This window comes from Petromyzon marinus, chromosome 45 (assembly GCF_048934315.1).
Source record: "Petromyzon marinus isolate PM22_M1 ecotype Great Lakes invasive population chromosome 45, UKy_Petmar_22M1.pri1.0, whole genome shotgun sequence".
In the NCBI taxonomy this organism is placed as follows: domain Eukaryota; kingdom Metazoa; phylum Chordata; class Hyperoartia; order Petromyzontiformes; family Petromyzontidae; genus Petromyzon; species Petromyzon marinus.
This window is the reverse complement of record NC_133711.1, coordinates 6186922-6201238: the sequence shown is the minus strand read 5'-3', so window position 1 is coordinate 6201238 and position 14317 is coordinate 6186922. Positions and strand designations below refer to the sequence as shown.

The 14317-nt window shown below is 52.3% G+C and overlaps 1 protein-coding gene across 5 annotated transcripts in view; it reads right to left on the bottom strand.

Annotated features, from left to right (window-relative positions):
- Window positions 1–14317, bottom strand: part of LOC116952078 (secretagogin-like) — a 66071-nt gene that overhangs the window by 43934 nt on the left and 7820 nt on the right. For all 5 annotated transcript variants that reach the window (XM_076074055.1, XM_076074054.1, XM_032971114.2 and 2 more), the window contains exons 3-4: window positions 12580–12650; window positions 2728–2820 (exon numbers count right to left, since the gene is read on the bottom strand). In XM_076074055.1, the coding sequence (XP_075930170.1) occupies window positions 2728–2820; window positions 12580–12650 (164 nt within the window). The remainder of the gene's footprint in view (window positions 1–2727; window positions 2821–12579; window positions 12651–14317) is intronic.

Sequence of the window (14317 nt, the reverse complement as noted above, 5' to 3'; positions counted from 1 at the left end):
AAATATATTGATAAAATATATTATATATATTTAAAAAAAACCCCAGCAGATTATTTTAGGGCGTTCCTTATGCTCACTTGCGTCAGGGATTAATGTCGGACAAGTCTGTGCATGTCAGCGATATTATATTAAATCCTCACCCGGCACACCACATTCAGTATACATCTCGTGATGGCTGTGGCTACTACTTTAGTCACGTGCCACCTACTCCAGTCTACCAGCGACCTGACAAATATTCAGGAATAAATTAATCCCCAACCGCTGTACATAATTATAGGTGGCACTATAACAGTAATTATCTGTCTGTTGTCTGGCTGTGCTTGTGTGCGTGCATGTGCAGATTCATGTGTGTGTGTATATGCATTAAGTATATATGTGGGGAGCGGCAGTGTAGTGGTTACCGCGTTGCACTACAAACTCGGCGTCCCGAGTTCGATTCCCACTCATGGCCAACATCGGTGACGATTATCTGAACCGATCTTGGTTCTCCCCTAGGCCGACTCAGCCTTAAATGAGTACCCGCTGCGTTGTGTAAACATCATCACCGGGGAGACAAAGGCAGCCGTGCGTGGTGTTGTCCACCCATCCCCTTCGTGTGCCGTACCGCCCTTCATAGGAGTTCGCTAACGGCACTTGCCCTAATAGTCTGTTAAAGGCTATACGGCGAACCTTTGTCTTTGCCGTGCATGTGTGTGTGTGACAGTCGTGGGGAGCAGAGGTGGTGAATCTGCCAGTCATTTCTGTCAATTACCTGGGCCTGCCCCACGACCTCGCGCCAGCGAGCCCTCCTCCGACGGGGAGGTCACGGCCCAGTTGGCGAAAGTTGACGATGCCGAATCCGTCACCCCCTCCCCTCCCTCACGCCGGTTACTACAGCGGCGCTGTGCGATCGCACGAGACGTTTCTACTGCGCGCCGTCTCGTTCACGGCGGACGCTAACAAGAGCGGCGGGGACCATCGTGTGCCGGCGTCAGGGTCCACATGTGACAATAAATAAAAAGATCAGTTTAACATTCATAATAAAGGTTTTTTGGGTTAGATCGCGTTATTTATAAATGTGTCGTAACCCTCCACCACCCGACACGGCCAATCAGCAAAAAAAGTGTCACGTTGACAAAAGACAAAATAGTTCACTACTTTAGCCCACCGGTGTGTTGAAGAGTGAATCCACAACATTTACAGTTTGAGTAGTACGACGTTTCGCTGGTAATTACATCCAGCATCATCGGGCAATTCGCCAGAATGGTAAAGCCCTCGCTTGCTCCCGGTGTTAAATAGAGCAGCAGGGTGACGTCATCATATATAAATACACCGCAAACCTACTCGACTGGGATCACACACGGGAATCATCGCCCCCGACTGGCAGACCGATGCTTAGGGACAGCTGGCACGGGGGGGTGCCCCTAGGCTCGGTCACAGAGCACCGATCGTCATCCCCGGCCGAAGCCCCAGATGGGCACTTTTGCAAATAAGACTCGTCCTGGTCCCTTGGGTTCTCACCTGGTTAAACAAAACTGTGAAGAAACAAGAAACTGCACCTAGCCTGGCCACATGCACTGCGGTGACGCCACCGCCACTTAGACGCTAATGGATACCTGTTATGTTGTCTATGCGGAATTTGCCTTCAGCCGTCGGTCTGTCCACGGTGCGCTCACGCGCCTGTGTTTGTTGGGGATCAGCGGGGCAGTGGTTAACACACTGTGCCACAGGTCCAGCCAACCAGGTTTGATTCCTGGCCACGGCTAACATCAGTTCGTATATAGCGTGCGTGCAATTGCTTCAATAAAAAAACGCTGCAATTAAAAAAAATTAGTTTTGATATGAATCTCCACAGCGCGTGGTGACGTACGCTCACACAGCCCCCCCATGAGCGATGTGGTTAGAGAAGGGTTGGTGGATCACCACGCAGATGGGCGGCGAGACTCCCTTCCCGTGGGCGTTGTGACGGAGCGGATCAATTAGCCAGAATCTTCGCGAGTCTGGTTCAGTGTCTCAGACGTGGCCCTTATAAACCTCATTAAGAAAGTGAGAGAGACACCCAGACCCTAGGTTGGAACCTGGGTTGGGACCCAGGTTCTCAATGGTTCTGGCTCAGCGTCTCTCATACGGCCATTATGAGCCTCATTAAGAGAGTGAAAGACACACCCAGACCCTAGGTTCGAACCGAGGTTCTCAATAGTTCTGGCTGAGCATAACTGACACAGCCATTTGTGGGCCTCATTAAGAGAGTGAAAGACACCACCCAGACCCTAGGTTCGAGCCCAGGTTCTCAATGGTTTTGGCTGAGCATATCTGACACAGCCATTTGTGGGCCTCATTAAGAGAGTGAAAGACACACCCAGACTCTAGGTTCGAGCCCAGGTTCTCAATGGTTCCGGCTGAGCATATCTGACAGCCATTTGTGGGCCTCATTAAGAGAGTGAAAGACACACCCAGACCCTAGGTTCGAGCCCAGGTTCTCAATCGTTCTGGCTCAGCGTCTCCGACAAGGCTATTCCCGGAGCCTCATTACGCAAGACACAGAGACACGAGACTGACTTGGGGCTTGAACCCAAGTCAGTCAGCGGTGCTGGCTCACAGTATCTGTGACACGGCAAACACGCAAAGACTCGCCTAGACAAACTACGGGAGGAGGAGGGGGGGGGTTGAGGAGCACAATTGCTCTCGTTAAACAACAACAAAAATGTTTTCAAACAAAGAGTGTAAATTCCGGAAACACGAGTTCACCTCTTGCAGCTGCAGCTTGCCATCGGACGTGACGTCGTAGATCTCCATGAACCTGCTCTTGACGTCGTACAGCTGCTTCTCGCTGAGGTCGCTCTGCGAAGAGAGAGGGGGGGCGGTGGCACGCGTCAAAGCGGTCACGCGCATCGGAGCGTTCATTATTCCACCACGGCAAACGTAAACGGGTACGGCCCAGCAGCCACCGCGGCGGCGGCGACTACGTGGATGTTGACGTCAACTACTTGTGCCAGTTAAAAGGGTAAAACCTATTCCTATATCTTGTTACTGGCAAAGGAGGTCCCATAATGTAAATGCTCACCCCGAGCCCTCAATACTCTGATGGTGAGCTGTTTTTGAGTTGTACGCCTTTGGGCGTCTTCTGGTCCAACGCCAGTGGAGACTAAGGGCTCTAAGAAAAGCCGTCTCGGGTGTGGACCAATCAAATTAAAGGACAGTGCCAATATTATTATCAGAGTTGTCTCTTTTGTTTGCATTTTGACTGCTTGTGTTGTGGTTATTGCAAACATGATGCCTTGAATAAAGGTGTCAGTTTTTGTGCCAGTTAAAAGGGTAAAACCTATTCCTATATCTTGTTACTGGCAAAGGAGGTCTCATAATGTCAACTACCTCGCCCGGTGTGCGGGAAGTCGTGGGGTTCGATCCCGACCCTGACCGCCTGCCGTGTATTTGGAGTTTTGAGTTTAGTTTTAGTTTGAACGTGGAACTCGGTTGCAAAGCACGACAAGACGTTGTGGAATCATCATCATCTCCATCATCATCAAAGTACTAAATTATTTGAAAAGGCGTTCGAACAAGAGTCACCTACCAGTGGTTTCTCAACAGTTGTATTCATTTTTTTTTTACAAATAAGCGGAGTTACTCAGACGTCGTGGAGAAAAATGCATCCCATTAGAGGCCGTCCATAAATGACGTCACGCGATTTTGGACGATTTTTGACCCCCCCCCCCCCCATCGTCACACGGCGTCAGAAAAAGTCAGACCCCCCCCCTCGAATATGACGTCACAAAGCTCTGCCCCCCCCCCCCCAAAAAAAAACATGCTTCAAATCGCTTTAAACTATTGTCACTGTAGTGCGTATTTAATGTGGCGCTGCACTCTGCTGTCGTAGGAGAAAACATTTATTAAAAAGTCAATTTAATTAAGTAGAACGTGTTGCCTATATTTATTTAAAGTTGCGCATTTTGATGTGACGTCACATTTCTCAAACCCCACCCCCATCGTCACACATCGTCACAAATGTCTGACCCCCCCCCCCCCTAGGTGCGTGACGTCATTTATGGACGGCCCCATTAGCCGCATTCATCAACGTTTAGCGGTGCACTGCACTTAAACTAAACCATTTTTTATTTCACCACGTCAGGCCCCACTGAGTTCTGTAACTCTTTTCTCAACGAAGTGGGCATCATCATCGTCATCACGTGGGAATTGATAGCAGCAGCCAAATTACTGTAAACGCGTGATGCTGATTCTAAACGTGGAGGGGGAAAACCGGAGGACCCGGAGTAAAAATCCACGCGACCCCGGAGAGAGAGAGAGACGCGCAAACGCCAAACATGCAGCAGGCGTCAGGGTTGGGATCATCATCATCAAAGTATTTCCTTAAAAGGTGTTCGAACAAGAGTCACCGTGCAGTGGTTTTCCCAACAGCTTACCTGTCAACCCATACGCTTCACCGCCTATTTCTCTACAGGGAAATTAAGTTTGCAGGTCTACAAGGAGTGCAGCCGTTTCAATACGGGCACAATGTGTTTTGTCTATTTGATCGTGTCTCTCCCTTGTGATGGGACTTTGTAGGATGAACGTTGAGATTTATAAGAAGCGCGTGGTGACCAATAAGGTCTGCATTTGGTCTGCATTAAGGCAGGCAGCTGATAAGAAGGGTATGCAACAGCTACGTTTCACAGATAAGAGGTAGTGGAGACAAATCCATCCCATTAAGCCGCGTTCGTCAACTCTTAGCGGAGCGCTGCACTGGAACCGGCCGCGATTTAAAGCAGCCAAATTCTCGTCCTGCGCCAGTTGGATTCCATCGCCCGGCGCGGAAGCAGACGCAATGGTGGTGGTGGTGGTGGGGGGCTGGCTAAGCGGAAGCAGACGCAATGGTGGTGGGGGGCTGGCTAAGTGCGGCAAGCTCTAAAACCACCCCCGCTCCAAGACACGTGGTCGGCGTGGAAAGCGAAGGCCGACATCAAAGGAAACCCTTCACACTCCAGGGGGCTACGCGGAGCTCCCTCGAGTGGAATGTCAGCGCCTTCCGACGGCAGCGACGCGAGCGAGGCTGTTTGCAGGGTAGCGCCATCACCTCGCCCCTTACCTCCATTGGTCTCACCTCAACCCACTCGTGTACAGTTATTCCAATTTGGCCGTCGGTGACCGATGCGTCCGTTTGGGCTCTCCCGCTGAGCGGGCGAGGCATCTCCCCCTCGTTAGAGGGCGGCTCTCGATGGCCGTGGGTGGAGGAGGATGGAGGGGGGGGTCGATGCCTTTGAACTCCTCCCGCGGTCCATTTAATTGCCCTCTCCACCACGCCTCAAGGTTTCGACAGCTTCCCACGCGCTCTCCCCTCGCCCTACAGCGACGTCAGACTCACGGCGAGCCGACCCGGGTTTACTTTGCGTACGTTACAAGCACGTGTCTACAAAGCTGTTCGCCCGTAACGCCGCGCGTTGTTTTCACAACGCGATTTTTGGGGGCATATAACGCGATGATGAACCGTATTGCAGGGAACAGTTTTTTTTTACATTATATAGCACGCGGATGCGAATTGGGTGTAACGCGATCGAGCGAACGGAACCGCGTCGCGGTGCGAGTCGGCAATACGCGAGTCGTACGTCAGCCTCGGCGTAGCGTCGTCGCACAAGGCAGTGGGATACTGCTGGATGCTTCTTGATGCTGGCCGCGCGCAACCTCCGCCTTTGTTCGGCCCGCGTACAGATATCACGTGTTGCCGCGGACTGTGATTCACCCCCTAAAATTATAGACGATTCATTACAACGCGATTTTTACACCACGCGCCGTTCTTGGGGAGCGCCTCAACGACTCCCGTGTCACAGGAGAACAGGGGAGTGCGCGTCGGGAGACCTCTACTGCATCGTACGCAGCCGACCGTGCTGACCGGAGGGTTTTAAATCTCGGACAAAATCGGAGTAATTTCCTGCCAAACATCTCGATGGAATCTCGATGACGGAATCGAGACGTTTGGGGCGAGCGGTGTCCGGAGCGAGCAGTTTGCGGGGCTGCGCCTTTACCTGCGCGCTCTGCTCTCGAGACGGCCTTCAATGTCCGCCGCTGCTAACCTCCCTGGCGAGTGTCTCCCCCTTGAGCGGCGCTTCGCTTTAATAAAAATCGCACCGTTAATAACGCTGCGATCTTATATTTAATCAGGCGTGGCGCATGGCGTTAAGACGAGGTTGGGGGGTGATATCTGGCCTGATTCGTTATTGAGTTTTAAATCTTTTTTAATAGAATAAGATTTGTTTCGTGTCGGAGGAAACCAGACTTCCCGAAGAAATCCAAACTCAAGTAAGAATAACAATCATATTGTCTCATAATAATAATCATCATCATATTCAAACGAATTCGTCACTTGCACGAGTAGAATTAACCAACAAAAACTAAAAACAAAAACACGTTCGTCAACAGCACTGTGGGCTTAAAATCTATACAACTATTGATTTGTATATATACACAGTATATTTTCTCACTGCGTAGAATTCTAACATATATATCTCTGTTAAAGAATCGATGACACGATGGCGCTTTGAGTGGCAGATTTGCGCCGGGAAGGCTCCACACGTGTGTGAGCCGAATCACAATACGTGTGTGGACTGCCGTGATGATATTTAATCACACATGAATAGGAATAGGCCGATGTTTCAGGCAATGGCCCTTCTTCGTGGACCACGTATAGAAAGGCCAGCACGGTATGGAGACCGAGTGGAGAGACAGAGAGAGAGAGAGATAAGAGTTCGACACTTTTACTTGTTTAGACCGTGGGCCTGGATGAGAACGGCACGTTTGAATGACGAGCGGTGTTTGAAGAGCCACGTGAATGGTTGCACCGATACTGCAGGGGCTGTTAAGTAGCATGCAGGTAAGCCACGCAAACCCTTCAATAATTCATCACAAGGTGTGACGAATTCTCGCCGGGTCCCCCACGGTATCAACAAGTGACGCCATCCTCGGCCTCAACCGAAACGTCGCCTATTATAATGTTTGCTATCGCGCCAGGTCCACACGGTGTTATTTATTGACAAAGGTGTTGAGTTTTTTTCTTCTTCACAAAAAAGGTGTTTTTTGTGTTCGACGATCTAACCCAAAAAACTTTTATTATGATCAACGTCCTTCCAATTCAGATCTTCAAACACAGACACAATTTCAACCGAGAAGATGGTTTCAAATTAAGCAACCATTGGAAAGATGTTCTAAATCGAACCAAACATTAAACTAATTTTCATTGGTACAGTATATATTTTTTCAAGGAGTGATACCCCAAACTTTCGCAGCACAGGCGGGTGCACTGCCGGTGCCGATCACTGTGCTACACCTTTCATCATGATAAGTCCGCCAATCAAATGCTAATTTTTACGCTAATTCCTTTGTCAAGGCACCTTAATCCCTCTCACACAGCTTAAAAGTCGTAGTCTGAGCTTGGCTCTGTTTCACTCCAGCGCAGTCTTCGAGACAGTCCGGTCCCTTCACCTGATGAAGGCCGCTTGTGTTGTGGCCGAAACGTCGTGATTTTTGTTGTTTTATTTTTTTACCTACGTGACTTTACCGAATAGAACCAAAGAGTATGGATCCTTGCAGTCACGAAAGCTTCAAATCTAGAAATGAATAATATTGGTCGCGAACGCCTCCTACGTGTGGTTCAATCTTCATTTGAAGCTTTCGTGGCTGCAGGAATTCATACTCTTTGGTTCTTTCGGCAAAGTCATCACGTAGTAGGTAGAACACAAAGGAAAATAAATCATAGATCACGACGTTTCGATCGCAACAACAAGCATCCGTCTTTCAGGTGAGAGAGAGAGAAACAACGCGCTGTGACGGGGCACCTGAAGACGGTTGCTTGTGTTGCAATCGAAACGTCGTGATATATTATTATTTTTTTGCCCACGTGACTTTACCGAAAGAACCAAAGATTATGAATTCCTGCAGTCACGAAAGCTTCAAATCAAGACTGAACCACCTCTCCGGGAAGGATTTCCACACAACTCCGGCATGACTTTAACCGAAGATATGGATGCAAAATGTAGCAATCTTTGGAAGGACGTTGATCAACCAGGTAAAGTGTTCACTGTTGTATTGGTCGACTCTCTGAGTTGCATTACATTTCAAAATTTTGCTAAGTTTGGATCTTTTTTTCTTCTATTTTTCTCTCTCTCACCTCGTTCCCTCTTTGAATTTCACCCTCCACCCTCTCGCCCGTCACGGCGGTCGCTTGTGCGATCGAAACGTCGTGATATATTATTAATTTTTCTATCTACGTGACTTCACCGAAATAACCAAAGAGATCCTACGTGTTAAACTGAGTTTTTATTATTATGATTATTATGTTATTGTTACTCTTTGGTTCTATTCGGTAAAGTCACGTAGGTAAAAAAAAATCACGACGTTTCGGCCACAACACAAGTGGCCATCATCAGGTGCAGGGACCGTGCTGTCACGAAGACAGCACGGTCCCTACGTGACTTTAGCGAATAGAACCAAAGAGTATGGATCCTTGCAGTCACGAAATATTCAAATCTATGTTATTGTTATATTTTTGCTTGCAGACCACTGCCAACGCAGCTGCAGCGGCAGCAGCAGCATCACCGAGTAACTCATTGAACAAAGAAGGCTGCTTCATAGTTGGCCTCAAGGCAAACGTGCGCGAAATGTCAGCGTGCTACAAATCTATCGAAACAAAGTAACTCGCTGGGACGCGCAGTAGCGACGCTTTCGCGGCAAATATCATCCGTAAGCGGTTTTTGTGTGTGTGTGGCTATATCGCGTAAATGTCAATGTGTCGTCAAACCGACCACCACCCGACAATTCGCTACGAGCACAGCACAACGGTTGTGCTGGAGAACAAATTCACAACGTGGTAAATGTTGTTTGTTGGGTGGTGGCGGGTTTGACGGCACAGTTACATTGACGCGATCTAACCCAAGAAAGCACCTGTGTTATGGATCCGTTTGATTTGTTGTCCTGTCCCCCCACACCTCCAGTTAGTACGGTTGGCTACGTACGGTGCGAAAGAAGTTCAACATACAGTACACGTACGTACGTACTACACTATACACTACATATTACACTATACACTACTATACAGTGCATACTACACTACACTATACACTACTAAACGCTACACTATACATTGCGCTACTACACACTGCATCACGATACTAAATTGAAAACTAATTTATTTTCACTTGATTTTTGCGAAACGGAAAGGGAAAAGATCGAGAGCGGAAAGAGGAGAGCGGTGGGAGGGAGGGGGAGAGGCAAAGAGAGAGGGGGGAGAGGAAAAGAGAGAGGGAGGAGAGGCAAAGCGAGAGGGGGGAGACAAAGAGAGAGGGGGGGAGAGGCAAAGAGAGGGGGGGGAGAGGCAAAGAGAGAGAGGGGGGGAGGCAGAGGGAGGGGGAGAGGCAAAGAGAGAGGGGGGGGGGGGAGAGGCAAAGAGAGAGGGGGGGAGAGGCAAAGAGAGGGAGGGGGAGAGGCAAAGAGAGAGGGGGGGAGAGGCAAAGAGAGGGGGGGGGAGAGACAAAGAGAGAGGGAGGGGGGGAGAGGCAAAGAGAGAGGGAGGGGGGGGAGAAAGGCAAAGAGAGAGGGGGGGAGATGCAAAGAGAGAGGGAGGGGGGGGAGAAAGGCAAAGAGAGAGGGGGGGAGATGCAAAGAGAGAGGGAGGGGGGGAGAGAGGCAAAGAGAGAGGGGGGGAGAGACAAAGAGAGAGGGAGGGGGGGAGAGGCAAAGAGAGAGGGAGGGGGGAGAGGCAAAGAGAGAGGGGGGGAGAGGCAAAGAGAGAGGGGGGGGAGAGGCAAAGAGAGAGGGGGGGGAGAGGCAAAGAGAGAGGGAGGGGGGGAGAAAGGAAAAGAGAGGGGGGGGGAGAGGCAAAGAGAGAGGGAGGGGGGGAGAGAGGCAAAGAGAGAGGGGGGGAGAGACAAAGAGAGAGGGGGGAAGAGGCAAAGAGAGAGGGAGGGGGGGAGAGGCAAAGAGAGAGGGGGGAGAGGCAAAGAGAGAGAGGGGGGGAGGCAGAGGGAGGGGGAGAGGCAAAGAGAGAGGGGGGGGAGAGGCAAAGAGAGAGGGGGGGGGAGAGGCAAAGAGAGGGAGGGGGAGAGACAAAGAGAGAGGGGGGGAGAGGCAAAGAGAGAGGGAGGGGGGGAGAGGCAAAGAGAGAGGGGGGGAGAGGCAAAGAGAGAGGGAGGGGGGGAGAGGCAAAGAGAGAGGGGGGGGAGAGGCAAAGAGAGAGGGGGGGGGGGAGAGGCAAAGAGAGGGAGGGGGAGAGACAAAGAGAGAGGGGGGAGAGGCAAAGAGAGAGGGGGGGGGAGAGGCAAAGAGAGGGGGGGGGGAGAGGCAAAGAGAGAGGGAGGGGGGGAGAGGCAAAGAGAGAGGGGGGAGAGGCAAAGAGAGAGGGAGGGGGGGAGAGGCAAAGAGAGAGGGGGGGAGAGGCAAAGAGAGAGGGGGGGGAGAGGCAAAGAGAGAGGGGGGGGAGAGGCAAAGAGAGAGGGAGGGGGAGAGACAAAGAGAGGGAGGGGGAGAGACAAAGAGAGAGGGGGGGAGAGGCAAAGAGAGAGGGGGGGGAGAGGCAAAGAGAGAGGGGGGGGGGGAGAGGCAAAGAGAGGGGGGGGGGAGAGGCAAAGAGAGAGGGGGGGGAGAGGCAAAGAGGGGGGGGGAGAGGCAAAGAGAGAGGGTGGGGGGGGAGAGGCAAAGAGAGAGGGGGGGGAGAGGCAAAGAGGGGGGGGGAGAGGCAAAGAGAGAGGGTGGGGGGGGAGAGGCAAAGAGAGAGGGGGGGGAGACAAAGAGGGGGGGGGAGAGGCAAAGAGAGAGGGTGGGGGGGGAGAGGCAAAGAGAGAGGGGGGGGGGAGAGGCAAAGAGAGAGGGGGGGGGAGAGGCAAAGAGAGAGGGGGGGGGAGAGGCAAAGAGAGAGGTGGGGGGGAGAGGCAAAGAGAGAGGGGGGGGGGAGAGGCAAAGAGAGAGGGGGGGGGGGAGAGGCAAAGAGAGAGGGGGGGGGGGCAAAGAGAGAGGGAGGGGGGGGGAGAGGCAAAGAGAGAGGGGGGGGAGAGGCAAAGAGAGAGGGGGGGGAGAGGCAAAGAGAGAGGGGGGGGAGAGGCAAAGAGAGAGGGAGGGGGAGAGACAAAGAGAGGGAGGGGGAGAGACAAAGAGAGAGGGGGGGAGAGGCAAAGAGAGAGGGGGGGGAGAGGCAAAGAGAGAGGGGGGGGGGAGAGGCAAAGAGAGGGGGGGGGAGAGGCAAAGAGAGAGGGAAGGGGGGGGGGAGAGGCAAAGAGAGGGGGGGGGAGAGGCAAAGAGAGAGGGGGGGGAGAGGCAAAGAGGGGGGGGGAGAGGCAAAGAGAGAGGGTGGGGGGGGAGAGGCAAAGAGAGAGGGGGGGGAGACAAAGGGGGGGGGGGAGAGGCAAAGAGAGAGGGTGGGGGGGGAGAGGCAAAGAGAGGGAGGGGGGGGAGAGGCAAAAAGAGAGGGGGGAGAGGCAAAGAGAGAGGGTGGGGGGGGAGAGGCAAAGAGAGAGGGGGGGGGGAGAGGCAAAGAGAGAGGGGGGGGAGGCAAAGAGAGAGGGGGGGGGGAGAGGCAAAGAGAGAGGGAGGGGGGGGAGAGGCAAAGAGAGAGGGGGGGAGAGGCAAAGAGAGAGGGGGGGAGAGGCAAAGAGAGAGGGGGGGGGCAAAGAGAGAGGGAGGGGGGGGAGAGGCAAAGAGAGAGGGGGGGGGAGAGGCAAAGAGAGAGGGGGGGGGCAAAGAGAGAGGGGGGAGAGGCAAAGAGAGAGGGGGGGGAGGCAAAGAGAGAGGGAGGGGGGGGGGAGAGGCAAAGAGAGAGGGGGGCAAAGAGAGAGGGGGGGGAGAGGCAAAGAGAGAGGGGGGGGGGAGAGGCAAAGAGAGAGGGAGTGAGACGGGACAGGGGAGAGGTGTGAACATGGAGAGTGATGGGTGAGAAGTGAGAGAGAGAAACGGGGGGGGGGGTAGTGGGTGAGACAGAGTTGGGGGGGGGGGGGGGCGAGAGGGGACAGGGGGATTTGAGAAACGGACAGAAACAAAGATCAAGCAGGACATCGAGATTGATTGGGATATACAGCACAGAGCAGGCCTCTGTGTAAGAATAAAGTTTTGCTGGCTGAGAGGGTCGGACGGCCACGTCCAGCAGAGGGCGTGCGGCTTGCTTGCGTGCCACATCCAAAAAAAAGTAACAGCATTAATCTCGATTTGAAGCTTTCGTGTCTGCAGGAATCCATGCTCTCTGGTTCTTTCGGTAAAGTCACGCCGGCATACACACCCATTTCAAACCTTTTTAAAACAGTCTGCCTCAGCAGCAGACCACGCTTTCCCACCTGATGACGGACGCTTGTTTTGCGCCCGAAACGTCGTGATTAATTTGTATTTCATTTTATACCTACGTGACTTTACCGAAAGAACCTTAAGGCCTTATTCAGCAAAGAGCCACACAAGAGCAGAACGGAGCTCTCTCTCTCTCTCTCTTTTGGGGAGCTGAATTCTCCGTGGGCTGTACCAGGTGTTTTTTTTTTATTGTGGATCGGGGGTTCTATGCGAGTGCATCACTGTGGACTGTACCACATTTGGTTGTATAATGCAGTCGGGTGGTGGGGGGCACTCGAGAGGCATACTGCTCACCCCAAATCCCAGGCTGGCAAGAAGATGCCGAAAGAAGAGGTCCAATTCTTTCCCCTCGATGTAGCCATTACCTGCGCCCACACAAAACAGCAACAACAACAACAACAAAGACCGCCAGCTTATAGCTTCAGATGCAGCTATAGCCACGTGCGGCGGAGTCACCACCGCAACAATTGCAGAGGAAGCTACAAAGGTTGATACAATTATACAATCATACACTCGAACAAACCTATATTGGAGTGTAGCGGATGTATTTTATGTTAAAATGACAATCAGCAACTGTTTGATGTACGATTTACACGAGGCTTCCTAGAATCCATTGCTACATGGAACATATGAAGCACAGTCAACTCCACTTTTGGATATAAAATTGCCACAGTGATTCAATCTTAGAAAGTCCACAAAATCACGAATCAAACACAGACCAAATATAAAGATTCCCCAACAGACTGTTGGGGCAAGTGCTGTTAGCGAGCACCTGTGAAGGCCGGAACGGCACACGAGGGGGTGGGTGGCCAGCACCACTCCCGACCGCCTTTGTCTCCCCAGTGACACACCGCATCAGGTACTCATTTGAGGCTGAATCGACCTAGGGGAGGCCCAGGACCGGTTCAGATAATCGCCACTGGTGTTGGCCGTGAGCGGGAATCGAATCCCGGTCGCCGGGTTCATAGCGCAGCGCGCTAACCGCTACAAAGACAAAGATCCCCCATATAGCCTTCACAGACTGTAGGGGCAAGTGCTGTTAGCGAGCACCTATGAAGGCCGGTAACGGTACACGAGGGGGTGGGTGGCCAGCACACACTCTCTCCCACACTCAGACTCCCTATCTCACACCCTCTCACAGACTCACAGACTGCTCACAGCTCACCCCAATGTCTGTGATGACGCCTCGACACACACAAAACCTCAGCCAAAAAAACCCATCTCAATTCATCGCTCCTTTCTGTTCGCGAACGCGACTGTAAATGCGCTGTCTAAATATAGTGGGTGCTGGCGTGGCCGTTTGTCCTGTTTGAATCCAAGCCCCAGCTAACATCAGTGGCGAGCGAAATCTCTGCCGGTCATAACTCCCGCCCCAACCTTTTCGCCAATAGCGGATTGACCAGTGTGGTGAAGTATGGCCAACAACTCCCGTGACTGACACGTGGTGGGGCAAGCCTCGTGAGTATGCGTGTTGAACTTCTATGCATCAGTAATGTTAATCAATATAGTGAGTGCTTCGCGTTATTAATGTCCAGGGATTTGAAATCATTAGGAAATGCATCTGAATCGTCACATGAACCCACATCCCCACAGAAGCCCCACTGTCCTCCCAAATAAAACCCCAACCTCGTTTATCAAAATAATTCCCACCTCTCGTCCTTAAGGCCTTAAGTAGCAGGCATTTGATGCGCGAGACCCCCGCCCCTCCGTGAAACAGGGTTGGCACGGCGGACAATTATACCTAGGTCATAGGTCAGAGGTTATATACATCTCATCTTCAATACCACGGGTCCGCTGGCGGTCGGGGGCTGTTGCTGCATATGGCTGCATGTGAGGCAGCGCTGTGGGAGGGCAGCAGCGAGGGGGTTGGTGGATCACCGCACCCGATGTTGTGAAACTGCCTCCATCCCTCCCCGAGGGCATCGAGGAGGAGCCGTACCCTGGCTCGCCACGACAATTCGGTGCAGCGACAATAAGGACCCCTCGCCTGTTACATCTGCGTGGGATAGAGCGTTGCCCCCTCGCACGCAAG